Here is an 18,472-nt window from a genome sequence, read left to right on the forward strand (position 1 = left end):
ACGTTTGCGGAAAAGCCATCAGAATCCAGTACCAACCTCCACCGCGGTTAGCTCTCTTTTTTACCAAATTGAATATCTTTCGGATGCTTGATTTGCCCAATCTCCACATTTGCTTTACTGTTGTATATCCACAGCCAAGCGAGTGCACATTGTTTATTAAACGAGAGGATCGCACTCCATGCCCCCCAGCAACGGACTGGGCGGGACGGTATAGAATGCGAATTCAATCGCACTCTGCTGTGCCAAAGGCTTGCTTGGCTAAAGCATTTGATGAGTTTGATTGCCTTTACGTAAACGGTCGCGTGTACTCAGACGACTAATGACGTCAATCACCGTCATTAGTCGTCTGAGTACGCGACATTACGTAAAAAACAATCAAAATGGCAAACAACAATTGCAAAGAATGCATTCTGCAATTCATAACTTGCAAAAACGAGCTAACGAATCAATGATTCAACTAACGTGAATTCTGAAATTCATATCAATCATTCATATGCTATGCAACAAATATTAACTAGTTTATCTATTGACTAAGATATTAAAGTAGTGGATTTCCCATAATTATTAATTTTTAAAAAATATTTTCTTTTGTGGATCTACTAATACCTCCACTATTGGTACCGTTACCCTATATCTAAAAATGTTTACTTTCACAATGTTTGAAATTCACCTACGTGTAAATAATACCTACCTCTCGAAAGATTCAATCGACTTTTCCGGTTCGTCGTCTACACGCATTGAAGTTGTCTGTTCCGGTACCGTTGAATTTTCGGATTGTGGTGAAGTTCTGCCCGGCGTATATGGTAGAGAAACGGCCAAAGGACTGATGTCGACATCAACATCAGGTCTTTTTCGGGTGCTCCTTCGGCCAGTTGGCGTTGAAACGGAAATTGGTGCGAGCCTGAAAAACATTTGTGAGTTATGGACGATTGCGAATAATGTGGTGGCAAGAATTACCGATTATCGCCAGCGACAAACGGAGATATTTCAGCTCGGAAATCTCGCGAGTAAGTCTTCCTATTTGATTTAGCAGGAGTAGTTAGCCTTGAATGGTCATTAAGACTTTCGCTGATCGAATGTGCGTTGTCAGGTCTGGAGCTTAAATCCGTTAAATCGTAATTCTCTTCTTCTTCGTTTTGATCGACGCTTTCGTCATCTCTCAGCAGTAGACTCTCGTCAATGTCTGCTGTATTGTCCATCGTCAATCTTGAAGTATTTAACGATGTTAATGCATTGCCGATGAATTTTCTTGTATCTCTCAACGAGTGTCGTAGATTTGGACTGGGCTTCGAACCTGGTTCCAATACAACGTCTGATTCTGGGGGATGGTCTGATTCGCTATCGTGATAGACTTCTTCAGAGCCATCAGATTCATGCCCAATACTACGATTAAGGGCCTCTTCAATTTCTTCGCTAGGATGTTCGTCAGTGATGCTTACTCTGGTGACAGGGCTGACTGTCAACTTACCGAACATGTTTGAGAAAAAGTTTCCAATTGTTTGTCGTTTATTGCCCAATGAACGAACAATCTTACTAGAAAATGGTGTATGACTTTTCCGGGATTCACTGGGAAGGCTTGGTTTGTCATCCATTTTATCCAGTTCATCAGCGATCGCAGTCAGCCCAATTGCTTCTTTGTTGGTCTCTATTTGCTGGGAATCGATATTTGTGGCCGCTGGATCGGCTGAGAAGGATTCATGGGGAGTTATGTCAGAGTATTGAGATAATCGGACCTGTGTGGTGCGGTTTGGCGTTGTGACTGCAGCCACGACCGACTCCACCCATAGATCTACATCCGTTTTCGGTAAATCACTTGAACCTTCAGCAACCACCAACGGCGAGGGCATTTTCTTCGGAGACTCTGACTTTCGAGTGTATGTTTTCTTCACGGATGTTCTGCCAACTAGGGTATCAAAAAGTTCGTCGGTGGTCATGGCGGTAGTTGTTGCTTTGGGTGATCTATTGTCCGAAACTGGGACAACACTCGGCGTATCTGACTTCCCAGAAGCAACACAATCCGAGGGGGAATCAACCGGCAGAGTTTTCGACAATTCGCTTTTTAGCTTGCCTTTAGATGTGCTCACAGGAGTGATTGGCCGGCTACTGGTGCGACCTTTCGTTGGCGTTAGTGTGGATTTGGAACCAATTGATTCATCGAGTCTGATTTTCGTCACACTCTTCGGAGTATCCTTTGCTAAACGAGAACGCAGTGCGCTAACAGGTGTTCTGCTGGCGTTCTTCAAGGCTGAGCGTAACAAACCTTTTTGAGCTGATTTGGCTACTGTGGATGACGGAGTTTTCAACTTATTCGGAGGAGGGGTTATCAAATCTATCGGCCCAGACGAAGACGAAAAAGAAGTATCCGTTAGGCTGCAGGTAAAACTGCTATTGTTGGAAGTAGCAGGAGACGTAAGGTCGATAAGGTACATTGAGTTTCCAACTTTTGCAACATTTTTACTTTTAGCAGGCGTGTTGCTCATAGATACGTTCTCGTTCCTGAGTGTCAAGTATCCGGATCGAGATAGGGGTGTTCCGGCTTTATTCATTGTTGCGGGAGTTTTCTGTAAATTGGTTTTGGCGCGAGGACCAATGACTGGCGTGTAGGATAGAATCATCATCGCAGAGTTCTCCAAAGAGGGAGTTTTTGGTGTACACGGTGTCTTTCCGATTGGTACTGGTGTTTGATTCTCCTTCTCCGGCTCTGGTGTGTAAAATGGCGTGTTGTTTTTCGACACATCTGGAGTGACCAATTTCGTGGGAGTCGCAGGCACGGGTTTAACAGCTTTATAAAAACGAGATAAAAATAAATTACTCCATCTATCTTTTACAATCAATTTTTCAAATAATAGCCCATGTTACGAAATATTAGCAACTCTTTAATGTGAACATATTCTGTGCTGTAATCTAAAAATACAGAGTTAATGTCACATGATCAAAACTCATGATCCAAGCAAGACCATGCTGAGGGTGGCTGGGTTTGATTTCCGGTGCCGGTTTAGGCAATTTTCGGATTGGAAATTGTCTCGAATTCCCTGGGCATAAAAGTATCATCGTGCTAGCCTCATTGATATACGAATGCAAAAATGGTAACCTGGCTTAGAAACCTCGCAGTTAATAACTGTGGAGGTGCTTAATGAACACTAAGCTGCGAGGCGGCTCTGTCCCAGTGTGAGTATGTAATGCCAATAAGAAGAAGAAGAAGAAGAAGATCCAAACTGTCTGCGTATCCAACAACTGGGTTAATGCCGCATAGCAGCTTAGCATTCTAAAAGCATTTTTCCAGCATCAACTGCGAAGTTTCTGAACCAAGTTCTCACGTACAATGATCGGCATAGTAAAAAGCCGTTTTCATACAAAATGGTTAACTTTGGAGATCTAGATCTCGGTTGCGTGTGAACCAATTTTGCTGAAAATTTGACCGAAGCTCAGATATAACTTGAGTTTTACCCCACCTGAGTTCGACCAAAGGGAAGATCGGGTAACCAACCCCGGTGGGAACTATGGTCGTATGCTGACAGGGGAGGAAGGATGCAAATTTTACTGAGCGTATGTTCTCCATGTCAGGAGCGACTCACAACAGCGTCTGTTCTCCATGTTATGGGCGGCTGATAATCGTCCGAGTGCCAGCGAAGGACTTATAAGTGAAACTGTGCACCATGGTCCACCGAGAATAAGGAGGAGTCCTCCGGAAATTTAGGGGGTTTGGTGTCAGGCCCTGCAAGCCAGCCTTTAAAAAACTCACGCAACGAACAATCAACAAGTACGGACCGGAACCATCGGCGAAGACCACCGCGACGAAAAGGGATTAGCGATTGGAAACTCGGTTCGTGGAACTGCAAATCTCTCAACTTCATCTGGAGCACACGCATACTAGCCGATGTGCTCAAGGACCGTGGATTCGACATCGTAGCGCTGCAGGAGGTTTGTTGGAAGGGAGCAATGGTGCGAACGTTTAGAGGTAGTCATACCATCTACCAGAGCTGCGGCAATGCACACGAGCTGGGAACAACATCCGACTGGAGGCACGTGCTTACAGATAGACCACGTGCTGATAGACGGACGACATTTCTCGGATGTTATAGATGTGAGGTCCTTCAGAGGTCCGAACATTGACTCGGATCACTAACTTGTAGTTCAGTTGACGGAGTTGCTGAAAAGTAGGGTGCCAATGGAATGTATGGGAAAAAAATGTCATCTAATTTCAAAAAACTCATTACTCCAAAATATGACAAAATTTGAGCTCAATCGGACATGATTTAGGGGTGCCTAAAATTCATTAAAGTTTTGAAATGAAAATTTTCCCAAGAAGGGGAGGATTTTCCCAAAGGAAAAGTCGAAAATCGAATTTTTGTTTTTGAACCAAATTACTTAAAAATGCATTAAACATGGAGATCTGATGTTATTAAAAAAATTGAAGAAAAATCGGTTTTTCTCTTAGTTTTGGGACAAAATTTTAATATCGGACATAGGCTAAATCGGACATGATTTAGGAGTGCTCAAAATTAAACAATTTTTTTTCTCTTTGTTTTTTGATGCCAAAGGACTCCAGCTTGTTCTTCGGTTTACACTTCTTGCATTTTCATGGGTAAAAATTTCAAAACTTTGATGAATTTTAAACACCCCTAAATCGCCTTTTAAACACCCCTAATTGGTTCGTTTGAGCTAAAATTTTGCATAGGAAGATATTTTTGGCTACGAAAATGTTTGCGTATCGTCCGGTGTTAAAATTCGATGAAAAAAATGTCATCGTCTGAAAAAAAAGTCCCAAAAATGTATTAAGAGAAAAAATCGATATACAAAAAAAAATTAAGTGACATCAGATCTCGACGTTTCATGCATTTTTAAGTCATTTGGCATCAAAAACAATCATTCGATATTCGGCTTTTCCTTGCCGGGAGTACAACTTGCAGACTCACCATCTGTTCATAGATTTCAAAGCAGCGTACGATTCAGTAAAAAGAAATGAGCTGTGGCAGATAATGTCCGAACATGGTTTTCCGGCGAAACTGATAAGACTGATACGTGCAACGCTGGATGGCTCAAAATCAAGTATTCGGATTGCAGACGAAGTGTCAACCTCGTTTGTGACCTTAGACGGATTGAAGCAGGGTGATGCACTTTCGAATTTATTGTTCAACATTGCACTCGAGGGCGCTATTAGGAGATCTGGCGTGCAGAGGAACGGCACTATCATCACACGGTCGCATATGCTCCTAGGCTTTGCGGACGACATCGACCTCATTGGAATCGATCGCAGAGCAGTAGTGGAGGCTTTTGTCCCACTGAAGAGGGAGACGGCGAGGATAGGCTTAACCATTAACTCTACCAAGACAAATTACACACTTAATTTTTTTACCGGGATCTCAGCAAAATGATCAACTTTTACCGAGATTCGCACAGCCGAGCCCCAGCAAACCTGTTTTTTGCCGAGATTTCTGTCAAAATTGCTGGAAATCAGCAAATAATTTGCCGAAAATCAGCTAACAAAAATAATTTTTGCCGGAATATCAATTATTTATTTTGCTGGCGCACGGCTGTGCGGATTTTTGCCGAGCTGCAGAAATAAAAACTAAGTGTGTACATGTTGGCAGGTAGAGATAGAGTAAGACCTAGTGGTGTTGGTGCTGAGGTAGTGCTTGATGGGGATGTGTTTAAAGTTGTTGAAGAATTTGTTTACCTTGGAACGCTTGTGACATGTGACAGTGACGTTTTCCGTGGAGTGAAAAGACGTATTGCTGCTGCAAATAGGGCCTTTTGCGGATTACGTAAACAGCTTAGGTCCCGCAGCATGCAGACGGAAACGAAATTTGCTCTATACAAAACTCTAATTCAACCAGTGGCCCTTTATGGACATGAAGCATGGACGTTAAAAGAGACCGACCGGAGAGCTTTCGGGGTTTTTGAGCGAAAAGTGCTGCGTACAATAGTCGGAGGGAAACTAGAAAATGGTTTGTGGCGCAGACGCATGAATCATGAGCTGTATCAAGTACACGAAGAAGAAAATATTGTGAATCGTATAAAATACGACAGACTTCAGTGGGCTGGTCACTTAGTGCGGATGTCGGAAGAAAGAATAGCGAAAGCAGTATTCAACAGAGAACCAGATATGGGGCCTGCGACTTCGTGGAAGGCCACAAAAAGACCCTGAACGTTAGTGGAAACTGGAGGAACATCGCCCAAGACCGACGATTATGGAGCTCTGCAATACGCTAGATATAGGTGTAACGACGCTATCTGTAACGACCCAACCAGGTATCTACGTAGACAATCAACATGAATCGAGAGTAATCGATTTATTGATTAGTTACTAATCGGTTATTCGGGATTTTACGACATTTCTGAAGTGAAGTGAGGTAATGAAAACAGTTAAATGGTGGCTATAATGAAGACCAAAACTTGTTTAACCTTCTGTCTGTGCTCAAAAAAACTTACGTTGTCTGTGCTCTGGGGTCAAATTGACCCCAAATTGAAATTGCTATAACTTTTTTAATGCTTGGTCAATTTTGGATTTTTGGGGCTGTTTCGAAAGATGATTTAATCATCTTTCAGGTCGTTACAAAATATTAACTATTGGTGGGCGGGTACATCGCGGGGAGGGGTTTTAGTGAACAAGGGTATAAAACCAGTGATTTTTCATGATTATTTTACTTATATCCGAAAATCCTACCCATTTTGAATTGCACCTTTTTTAAAAAGGTTATGCAGGAAGGCATGTGCTCTGGCATGAGGCGTTGATAAGTTTAGAACTCGGCCGCCAGGTGGTGGTATATTTGAATTAATTATTTTGGACTACTTAAGGTATTCCGATATATAGAATTCTCCTCAGTGCAAATATTCTTATCGCACAAATTTAAAAATTGGAAGACGTACTCATTATATTGAGCACCGTTTTTTAGTGCTAGACATCCTGAACAATGTTGCCGAATACAACTTGAGTGTAGGTATGAGGGATCTCAAGCTAAAGCAATATTTCATATATGCAAGAATATTGCAAGTCCGCTAGCGCCTCCTATTTGTAAATTTCCTAATTATTCATTTCGTCACATGACAGTCCATTCCCACCAGACGAACTTTATTAAAGACGTCATCTTTACAAATTTCAAATTTGTGCGATAAGAATATTTACAATGAGGAAAATTCCATATATCGGAATTACTTGAGTAGTCTAAAGTAATGAATTCAAATATACCGCCACCTAGCGACCAAGCTCTAAACTAATCAATGCCTCATATCAAAGCACACGCCTTCCTGCATAACCTTTTGAAAAGGTGCAGTTCAAAATGGGTAGGATTCTCAGATATAAGTAAAATAAGCATGAAAAATCACTATTTTGTACCCTTTTTACGAAAACCTCCTCACGATGTACCCGCCCACCTATAGTCGATCTTTGGTAACGACCTGAAAGATGATTAAATTATCTTTCGAAACAGCCCCAAAAATCCAAAATTGGCCAAGCATTAAAAAAGTTATAGCAATTTCAATTTGGGGTCAATTTGACCCCAGAGCACAGACAACGTAAGTTTTTTGAAAAAAGTACACTGTAGCGCATATTTTCAAGATTTTTTAAGTGAATTTGCACCTAGGAGACAGATCTCGGCGAGTTTTACCAAACTACCAAAAATTAGGAGAGTCGGTTGAAAATTAAAAAAATGGCAGCCACTTAAAGTGGCCTGGGGTCATATTGACCCCAGAGCACAGACAAAAGGTTAAATTTACGTTGTCTTTTATTTTATTCCAATCACACATAACCGTAGAATAGTACAAAGATAATTTTCTGTTATTTTAAGACTGTTAATTTTCTGTTATTTTGTTATGCAGTTTTCATTGTTTATTATTTTGTTTTGTCTGAACGGAATTATGTGCTGATTAGAATAAGTTCACAGCACGGTACTCTTCGATTTATTCCGGGAAAATGTATACTTTTGAATAAGGGGTTAATCTACTATTTTGCCTTATCCCGGACAAATAAAAACTTCTAAAGATGGAACCATATATTCATATGCTTCACTTTTTTGGTGGGAATTATACTGCCGTTCTACACATAATTATCCCATGTTACCTTTGATGAATCTAAAAAATCCAAATTCGAGTCATTTTGTCCCACTAATTTCCGAATCGATAGTATCTTGATATTCAACAAATATTTTTGGGATGTTATGGGCACAGGCAACACTTTTTCAGGAGATAAAACGGTCTTATTTAAACGGTTTTCAGTCTCAATCTGCCGCTAACCGCAAGTCAAGCACATCTGGAACGGTAGTATACCAAATGATCTTTATATCAAATAGACCTTCAACCCATTATCCCAAACGACCTTATGCCATATGGGCTCCCTCAGACCAACCACACTCATAATATGTATAACAGAATTTTATTTGTCTTATAAAATGCTGAAGCTTGTTACACATTTTGGTTTGGCGTTGGGTTCTTTTTTTTTTACATTTTAATGGCTCCGAACTCCATCGTCATTGTCACGTCATTTTAATGGCTACCGAACTCCATCGTCATTGTCACGTCAAGTTCAGGAACTGAAGTGATGCTGAGTCTGCCACACTTAGAGAAAACTGTAAACAAACATTAGACTGGAACCCAGATCTCAACAGTAGCAGAGGCTGACCCAGAGGTTACTTAGTCTCCATAAATAAATTACAGAAGTCGATTTAAATCTAACCTGGCAACAGGGTAAGACGATAGCTGGACATTAGAGTGGGGCGTCATGGTCATTTTTTCAAATCAATGGTTTTTCGAAGCCATTCTGGGTCCTGAACAACTGTGCATAATTTGGTTGCTTCCTCGCTTTCCGCATCGCGTTTGAAGTTTGTATGGAAATTAGTATGGGAGAACGTATATTTTTGCATTTCTACTACTACAGGTTTCAGTTCACCGTAAACCAAGTGGCACATTGCGTTAAAGTATAACCCAAAGGATGCTGAAAAACTTTGCTGAAGAAGGCACGTTGCTGGAACGTCTACGAAAAAAGTTATAACGCTTCGAAGATTGAATGTTCAAACCATATGCAAAAAATCGTTTATTCTGCCAGCACTGCCGAACTACGTAGACCAATAATTTAACTGAAAGTTATTTTAAAATAATTGATCTTATAGGGCGTTAGAGCTAATGGGAGCTATCCGGAATCATTTCACAAAGAAAAAAAATCCGACAAGAAGGAAGATAGGTTGTCCGGTAGTGCTGGCAGAAACATTGATTTCTTGCATATGGTTTGAACAATCAATTTTCGAAACGTAATAACATTTTTTGTAGACCTTCCAGCTACGTACCTTCTTCGGCAAAGTCTTTCGGCATGTTCCAGACTATATGCTAACGTATTGAGTCACGTGATTGATGATAAATTGAAGCCGCTAATAGCAAAAATGTGAAAAAGTAAGTTTTCCCATACTAATCTCCATGTAAATTTAAAACACGATGCGGCATGCGAGGTTGCAACCAATCGAGAACATATTTTGCACAGTTGATTGGGGTCCCAAAACGATTCAGAAAAACCTTGATCTTACTTGATCGGACGAAGTTTGCGTTTTTCCATACAACTGCGCCCCACTCTACTGGACATACCCAAGTAACAATTTTCATGCTTGTTGGATTTATTTAATTCTTATAGCGGATTTATGACGGCAGTCACCATGGCTAGTTGCTCAGATTTATTGGCGATCCTATTGCTATCAATAAACCTCTAATAAATCTGCTTGAAAAGCTTCAAACGTCAAATACTGATTGGTCTTGTTAGCAACTATATGGTTGTAACGAAGAGCGTAATAAGTCCAATTTTCAAAGCTTGATCAAAGCCATAATTTTTGGTCATAATGTGGTCAAATGAATAACCTCAATAAGAATATTTACATTGCAAAGGGTTTATAACGGTGTTCAATAAGAGCAACATTTTTCTGATCGAAGTCTATGATGGCCATATTGGAAATGGAGAACCATCTTCAAGTCAGTGAAATTTATCACTGGAATTTATGATTAGACGGTGTTTCCGCCGCAAATGACACGTTTTTGGTAAAAGCTATAAAAACAAACATATTTGGGTGTAATATCAATAAATTTAGTGAAGATTTACGTTATTGATGTTATAATAATTTTAAATTTATTGCCCAAAACTATATTATTTTGCGGGCGCGTAGTGCTTAATCTCATTTTTGCACTAGCTTTCACCATGAAATCGAGTGCGCACCTCATTTCCATGAAAGTATATTGAAAAAAAAACTTGAAAAAGTATTATTTTGTATTCACCCTCATCATGATTTTCATCAACACTTTAGTTTGTTATTATTTTTTTGCAAGGTTTTGTTTCTCTTTTTTCAAAGCAACATTTTTGACAGCTGCCGCAGCCAAATTCCCTTTTTTGCGGGCGGCTTGAAACGGATTTTTATATACTCTTATAAGAGGTTTATAGTGGTAATCTAGAGAGGGCCATTTGGACATATTTTACTCTTATAGTGGTCATCAGAAGGTAATCCTGTAGTAATGGGTTTTATTGTCAGTTCTTGTAATTCGATCTTGAAAACCATTTCTAGAGCGGAATAAAACTTGAAATGTTACTTGGGTAGTCCAGCATGGAGATATTTTAAGTTGGTCATTTACACCATTCGGAGTAATAATTAAGTAAGAAGGCTACCGAAGCATCGGAACATTTCTGCAAGGTGGCCAATATTTTCAGAATAATAACTGCGATACTTAAAACATTTTTTAGATCTCAACAGCAGATTTGTGCGTAATAACAAAAGTGCTGCTGTTGAGATGTCGGTGATATTTTACAGAAATCTGAGTTCAATCAAAGTTAATTGCCTATGTTCCAGAGATTAAACCATCCGACTTGGACATTAATTTACAATGTTATGAAAACTTATATGTGAATATGTACATTATGTGGAAGATAATGCCCTTCGATGGGACTCGAACACACGATCCTACAATACGCTAGACTGGTGCTTTAACCAACTAACCAGCGGTTCTCAATCTGGGGTACATGTACCCCCGGGGGTACCTTCACTGACCCCTGGGGGTACCTCGGACGAAAATGCGTAATGGCGGACATACTACAGTTCCAATAAAAAAATGTATTGGTAAAGTTTTAATAATTGTATAAATTTATATTCCAAGACATTGTATTGTACATAATATGCATAGTAAATCAAAACAAATCGAAGCATGTTCACCATAGCCTTCACAGTGTATAAAAGGCGTATATGGGACAAAAGATCGCTGTATGTGGGACAAAAGATAAAAAAAAGCTTCAAAAGCAATCTACTTTAACGAAACAAAATTATGAAATATGTTAAGAATATTATACTTCATAACTAAAATATTGAATTTGAAGGCATAAAAACTTTTTTCCAAAGTGGTTCGAAAGCTTACTTTCAAGTCCCCTTTTAAGAGATTTGGAAACTTCCTTTCGAGGGGCTCGGAAATCTTCATGCACCCAGACCCCTTTCAAGTGTTTTGGAAGCCTCTTTTCTAAAGAGGCGGAAGCCCCGTTTCAGAAAACTTGGATGCCCCTTTTCAAGTGGCCCGGAAACTTTCTTTCGAGGACTCAGAATTCTTCCTTCGAGAAGCTTGTAAGCCTACTTTCAAAAGGCTCAGCAACGTCATTTCAAGAGGCTCGAAAGCCTCCCTTTAAATGGCTCGGAAACCTCCTTTCGAGGGGCTCGGAGTTATTTCAGCCAACCACCACAAGTGGCTCAAAAGCCAATTTTCAAAAGGGTCGGAAGCCCAGTTTCAGGAGGTTTGGAAGTTCCCATTCGAATGGCTAGGAAACTTTCCTTCGAGTAGCTCGGAATTCTTTCAAGAAGCTTGGAATCCTACTTTCAAACTGCTTAGGAACATCATTTCTACATGATCAATGCCTTCTTTCAAAAGGCTCCTAAGACCCCTTTCAAGCGGCTCGGAAGCACCATTTTAAGAGGTTCGGAAACCTCCTTTCGAGGGGCTCAGAAATCTTCTTTCAACCAGCTCCCTTTCGAGTGGTTCGGAAGCCTCTTTGCAAAAAGAGTCAGAAGCCCTATTTCAAGTGGCTCGGAAACATCCTTTGGAGGGACTCGGAATTCTTCCTTCGAGAAGCTTAGAATCATACTTTCAAAAGGCTCAGAAACATCATGTCAAGATGCCCAAGGCCTCATTTCTAAAGGCTCGGTAGACCCCTTTCATGAGGCTCGGAAGCCCACTTTCAAAAAGCACAGAAGTCTCCGTTCGATGGGCTTAGAACTCTTTTAGCCAACCCATAGTGGCTCAGAAGCCTCTTTCAAAAGGGTCGGAAGCCCAGTTTCAGGAGGCTCGGAGACCCCCTTTTCAAGAGAGTTGGAAGCCTCCTTTCTAGAGTCTCGGAAGCCCACTTTCAAGAGGCTCGGAAACTTCGTTTCGAATGGCTCGAAATTCTTCTTCCAAGTAGCTTGGAAGCCTACTTTCAAAAAATTCAGAAATGTCATTTCAAGATGCTCAAAAATCTCTTTTCAATAGGTTCGAAAGAACTCTTTCAAGATAATCTTATAAATTACGCTTATTAAAATAGGGGGTACTTCGATAAATACAAAAACACGAAGGGGTACCTCTCAAGAAAAAGGTTAAGAACCGCTGAACTAAGCTACGAAGGACCTCCCTCGGCCTTCGCAACCTATGTCGAATTCGTTTTTAAACCTGGGTCAGTGCCAACCCGAACCCTGAATAAAAAAACATTTTCAGTTCCATCTGTCAGTGGATATGTTGGTGTGCGTAGCATCGTGTTTGTTTTGATTCGAAACATATGATCCAGGACATCCAGTGCACCGACAGTGCGGATAGTGGAATTTACTTTTGGGTGGATATAAATAGGAAAACTGCTTCTGGAATTCATCTCATGGTTCCGATATTCATCCCATCAAAAACAAAGCAATTGAAAGGAAATTGGATTGTTTATTATTTTTGTGATTTTTCTCAGCAGTGAGCACGCATGAAAGAGGCGACGAAATTGGTGCTGCATTTTTTTGTTTCCCGATGAGATGAATATATGTTCAGTGAGATGGAGATCGGAACAGTTCCCCTATTTAATTATATTCAATAATCCTGTGCACATTTTTATACCAAGAATTCCGTATAGAATTCATGTAAAAGAGATTTTTTATTCTACAAAAAATCATCTATTTCTGCAAAGTTTTTTTCGGAGAACACTCAGAAGCATGTAATAAAAATTCTTCAGGATTTGTTAATTTTTTTCCTCGCTACCTCTCCTGATAAAGGGAGCCTCACACCTCGGGAAAATTTCCCGCCGGATTTTGGGCCCCGTGCATTTTTAATTTTCAAGAATCTCCCGAAGGAATTGCTCAAGGTACTTCTGGGGGAATTTATGTATTCGCGGAGCAATTCTTGAAGAAAACTTCGAGTAAGTTCCTGTATTCCAGAAGATTTATATTGTAGGAATTTCAAAATAAATTCTTGTAGCAACTTCCAGAGAAAATCCTGGAGAACAGTATTCAAAGATATTCCTAGAAGAATTTCCAAAGGAATTCATCTCGAAAGGATCCCTTGGAAAAATAAGGAGGAATGCCTGAAAGATATCTCCAAAAAAATGAAGAAAGAATACTGAAAGAATTTCTGAAGTAATTTCTGGCAGAATTCCCGAAGAAAATTCTGAAACGCTCGAAGGAGTTTTTGGAAGAATTTCAAAAGAAATTCTGCAAAAGAAATAATTCTATTCGGTATTCCTTAAATATATTTTTCTGACAATTCTTAGCGGATTTTGTGAACGGGTTTCAAGGGGAATTCTCAAACTACATAATTCCATCCACCGACCTAATTTAGGACACCATCTGTGAGGAAAACCTGAATGAACTTACGAACACATAACTTCCCTAACAATTATTTTTTTAAACTGAATCTAAACAACAGTACCGGATTAATTTCATTTAAAACTTTAATAACAAATATGACAAAATTCCCGGAAAAAAAGATTTTCAACGCGCATTTTATTTTAATGAACAGACAGTTTCGTTTCTCCCTTCTGCTTGTTTATTCCGCCCAGTCCCACCCACCCACGTGGTTTTGACAGTTGAAGTACAGTTGTATTGGTGAACCCGGTGCGAAACCGTGAAACAACACAGTGCGAACCCGACAGCTTTGGGGTTGGAACTAGTGCGAACCTAGTTCCAACCTGAGCGAATAAAAAAACACTTTGACAGCACTTAGGTTGGAACTGGTTCCAACCTAGGTTGGAACTTTTTAAAAACGAATTCGACACTAGTGGCTACTGAATGAGCTCCAGATTCCCAATTTGGACGCATAGTCAAATCACTCGCAATCCATTTTGTCATGCCAACACTTCCACATGTGTATAGTACCTACACGTTCACATTAGAGGAGCGTGAGTATTTAGAATGTCTGGCGGCTACACACATTCTTCATCAGCAACTGTACATATTCACACATGAGAAATCTGAGATTTATTTTAAGTATCTAAATCAAAGCTAATTTCCAAAGAAAAGTGGTCCAATACATTTTTTAAAATAAATCTTGCCCATGCTGTGCATTTGCACATTGAGTAACGAAGCGCACATATAAAATTAGACTTATTAGGACCGCTTACCAAGGGGTCACCACGAAGAAACTATCTGTGAACATCTTTGCAACAGGTTCCACAATCATTTATAGTTCTGATTTATATTATTCCCTATTTGGATGGTTCAAATTAGTATGGAAAAAACTTTTTTTCAATTCTTTTTTTGTTGAGCCGCCTTCTAATTTTCCTTCTATTTGATGTCCTGATGCTCTGGACAAAATTTCAGCCAAATCGGTTAACGTTTAAGAGATGCTAAACTCGTTGGAAGTTTATATGGGGGAACATCGGAAAACAGTAATTTGGAGTTAGAATTCACAATTTACGACGGAGAACTAGTCCAGTTCCTACAGAATGTAGGCAAAGTTATAGTTTTCCGCATAACATTTTGTATTAAATTCTGAAGGAACTGGACAAGTATCATAGTTCTTCATCGTAAGTTATGCATTCTATCTGTAAATCACTGTTTGTATTCAGATTTTGTATTAAGAGAAAAAACTTTTTGACATAGGAAATACCACTTATTCGTTAGTAGTTTCGATATCTGTTTCCGTGAAATGGGCAAACATAACATTAAATTTTGAAACCTGTTAAATGTTACTTACATGCGCTCTCATTTTGATCGTGTTCATCTTCTTCTATCTCTTCATCTTCATCGTCTGAATGGTTATCAACCATAACACTTTGAAATACAAGAAAAATAGTGAATAAATATTTAGTGAATAAAAATCTTTTCGGGGAAAAACTACCTATGCATAGTAAATCGTTTTTTGATGGTTTTCAACAGTTGTTTGTTATTCTTGGGTAACGTGTAGGTTGGCGTCTTCCGCGACTTTTTCGGGCCCGATTTTTTACCAGATCCTGTATCAACAGGCGGCTTTTTGCCTTCGGCAAGCTGCAACTTCTTGACTACCATCGTTGTACGTCTAGGTTTACTGAACTTGGAGCTAGTCGGTGTCGGTTGGCCCTTTTTTGTTCTCTCGGTTCGAGCTTGGAGCAGGGATTCATCGAACTGCCATCGAAAACGAGTACCACATACCTCTATAATGTTTCCATTGGACAAAATTCCACGTCTCGTGATTACTTTGCCCTCGACTGAAATTGGATTTTTCGAGGAATAGTTTGCTATCATGACCTAGAATAGAAACAAATTATGTATATTAATATTCAAAATAGAGTAAAAATAGAGGCGAGCTAGAAAACCTCTTCAATTTGTAATTTGTAATTTATTTAATAAAGACGAAAAAGGATTCAGCAAAGCAGTATTTTGTTGACTGACCCGATAAAAAGTATGTATATACTAACTGGTTATCGTTAAAAAATATACAATTACAATTAAATTTGTTCAAAAATGGAAAACAAAAATATATTCATATCAATCCATGCGAACATTTGTTGTAGGATATCCTCAGTTATTGAATCTTCTTTCCAAAAATTATACAGAAACAATGGGATATTTTATATTGACGCTGGCAGAACCCCGGCCAATTGGCAATAACGACAGAACCAACAATATTATTGTTAATTTTTGTGCATTTTTTTTTTATTTAGATGTATCTCTTTTGTATCCTTTTATCACATCGTTCGAAATCGATCGATTTTTTTACCTCCGTCTTAAGCCATGCTTAATGGCCCGTTTACATATTCGCTAGTTCTAGCGGACAATGCACTATCCGACAATACTAGCACGAAATTAGCATAATGTAATGGCCCGTTTACATATGAGCTAGTTCTAGCGGACAATGCACTATCCGACAATACTAGCACGAAATTAGCATAATGTAAACGCTTATTAGCGAGGACAATTCCTGTTTACATGATGCTAATATCGTGCTAGTATTGTCGGACAGTGCATTGTCCGCTAGAACTAGCTCATATGTAAACGGGCCATAAACGCTTATTAGCGAGGACAATTCCTGTTTACATTGTGCTAATATCGCGCTAGTATTGTCGGATAGTGCATTGTCCGCTAGAACTAGCTCATATGTAAACGGGCCATAAGCGTATGGGCAAGGACCGCTTAAGAGTTAAACGGATATAAAAAATTAGCCCTTAAGGACAGTTTTGATTTCTTAACCCGATAATCAGCACAATAATCAATTATTGATTATCGATAAAAATAAGCAAACCATTACAACTTCAAGAATTGTTAGGCAACAATAAAAACAAACTAAAACCTAAAATCCATAATTTTAATTACGAAAAATCGTTACGTACCTTGTCATTTTTTACAAATATTTTGCAATGAAGCTGCTCCGTAAGCTCACTTTTCAACCGAATAGTGCACTGTAGTTCCGACCCAAACTTCACAAAACTGCTCCGGATGGGAACTTCCCGGATAACACCATCACCGCTTTTCCGAAGAACATACAAACGAGCCCCACTCAAAAGCGCCATTTGTCCGTATTTTTTTTTTCTTTTTGCGTCGTTGTAAACCGGCTACTTTAGCCAAAAACGCGGAATGCTTGGATCGCTTAGCTAATTTAACACCGTTTGCTTCACTTTCATGTTTTATTCGATGGATTTTAAATTAACTAAAACCTCATCCATATTTTTGAATTACTTTAATCGAAATTTCATCACACAACGAAAAACAACGCTTTCACAAGCTATTTCTTTGATTTTGCTTTTACATTTGAATGAAGCCGCGAGCAAAACAAGTTGAACCGCGAAAATTCCGTTGAAGACTGCAATCACTCCGCTCAACTGAAAACTGCAAGAAAAACAAATTTCGTAGTTCTCTCATCGACCGTTTGGTGATAAACAGGCGCAAGTGTACACTGAGAACTAAAACTGCCCAAAAGTGGGTCGTTTTCACTCAAAACTATAGATAGTGGAATAATAGATGAGCGAAGATAAATCCTCTGTCTCCAAACTATAGATAGTGGAATACCCGAATAGAAAATACAATAGAATTACAATAAAATATCATAAAATTACAATACATTTTATTTATGAACATTCAATTCTATTGTTCTTCTATTGTATCAATTAAATTGCCTAATTGTTGTTCCAATAATCGTACAATAAAATCTATTGACAGAAAAATGTTGTTAATAGAATTACAATAAATTCTAATGTAATGGCAAAACTTTATTCGAGAAAAAACGATTTTTTTATTGTTACGGTAACTAACAACTCCTATTTTCTATTGTAAAACTGCCATTTACAATAGAATTTTTGGTGGAAAACAATATTCTTAATTGTTATTTTATTGTGAGCAACAATAGAGTTTATTGTAATTACAATTAAATTTATCGTATTGTTACAATAATTTCTATTGTAATTCTATTGGACTTTTTTATTCGGGTATATAGATGAGCGAAGATAAATCCACTGTCTCCAAACGAACTGTCAAACGTGTCTCCAAACGAGCATGACGTCATGATTTCAATGGAAACGTTAAGGGCTGTGACGTCATATGCGCGTGTGCACGGGCAAAAAAATCGACTCAGCCATGCTTTCGCTCATCTATAGATTCTACTATCTATACTCCAAACGAACTGTCAAACGTGTCTCCAAACGAGCATGACGTCACGATTTCAATGGAAACGTTAAGGGCTGTGACGTCATATGCGCGTGTGCACGGGCAAAAAAATCGACTCAGCCATGCTTTCGCTCATCTACACGGTTAGATGACTTTACCCATTAATGGGTACTATGTTATTGTTGATATTATTCCCACCGTGAAAAATTCACCCATTTTCTTGAAAAAGTGCCACTACCCATTTTAATGAGTACCCCATAGAAAATTGACCCGACTCAATCGGGTGCGAATCGGCCGATTGTTGCACCGTCGCTTATGGGAATTTAACACATGCATTGGCCGATCAATCACTATACTTAGTCGGTAGTTCCGATTTTTACCGATCAAATCGGTTGATTCATCGTTCGTTTAAATTGGTGTGCACGAAGTTCCAGTATTAAACAAGC

At 39.2% G+C, this 18,472-nt stretch overlaps 1 protein-coding gene across 1 annotated transcript in view; it reads right to left on the reverse strand.

Annotated features, from left to right (window-relative positions):
- Positions 1-17,222, reverse strand: part of LOC134226888 (mucin-17-like) — a 45,064-nt gene extending 27,842 nt beyond the window's left edge. Inside the window, exons 1-5 of the mRNA XM_062707967.1 lie at positions 16,757-17,222; positions 15,289-15,674; positions 15,145-15,221; positions 958-2,782; positions 692-901 (exon numbers count right to left, since the gene is read on the reverse strand). Coding sequence (XP_062563951.1) covers positions 692-901; positions 958-2,782; positions 15,145-15,221; positions 15,289-15,674; positions 16,757-16,936 — 2,678 coding nt within the window. The 5' untranslated portion in view covers positions 16,937-17,222. The remainder of the gene's footprint in view (positions 1-691; positions 902-957; positions 2,783-15,144; positions 15,222-15,288; positions 15,675-16,756) is intronic.
- Positions 17,223-18,472: the final 1,250 nt, after the last annotated feature.

The sequence above is a fragment of the Armigeres subalbatus genome, chromosome 3, assembly GCF_024139115.2.
Source record: "Armigeres subalbatus isolate Guangzhou_Male chromosome 3, GZ_Asu_2, whole genome shotgun sequence".
In the NCBI taxonomy this organism is placed as follows: Eukaryota; Metazoa; Arthropoda; class Insecta; order Diptera; family Culicidae; genus Armigeres; species Armigeres subalbatus.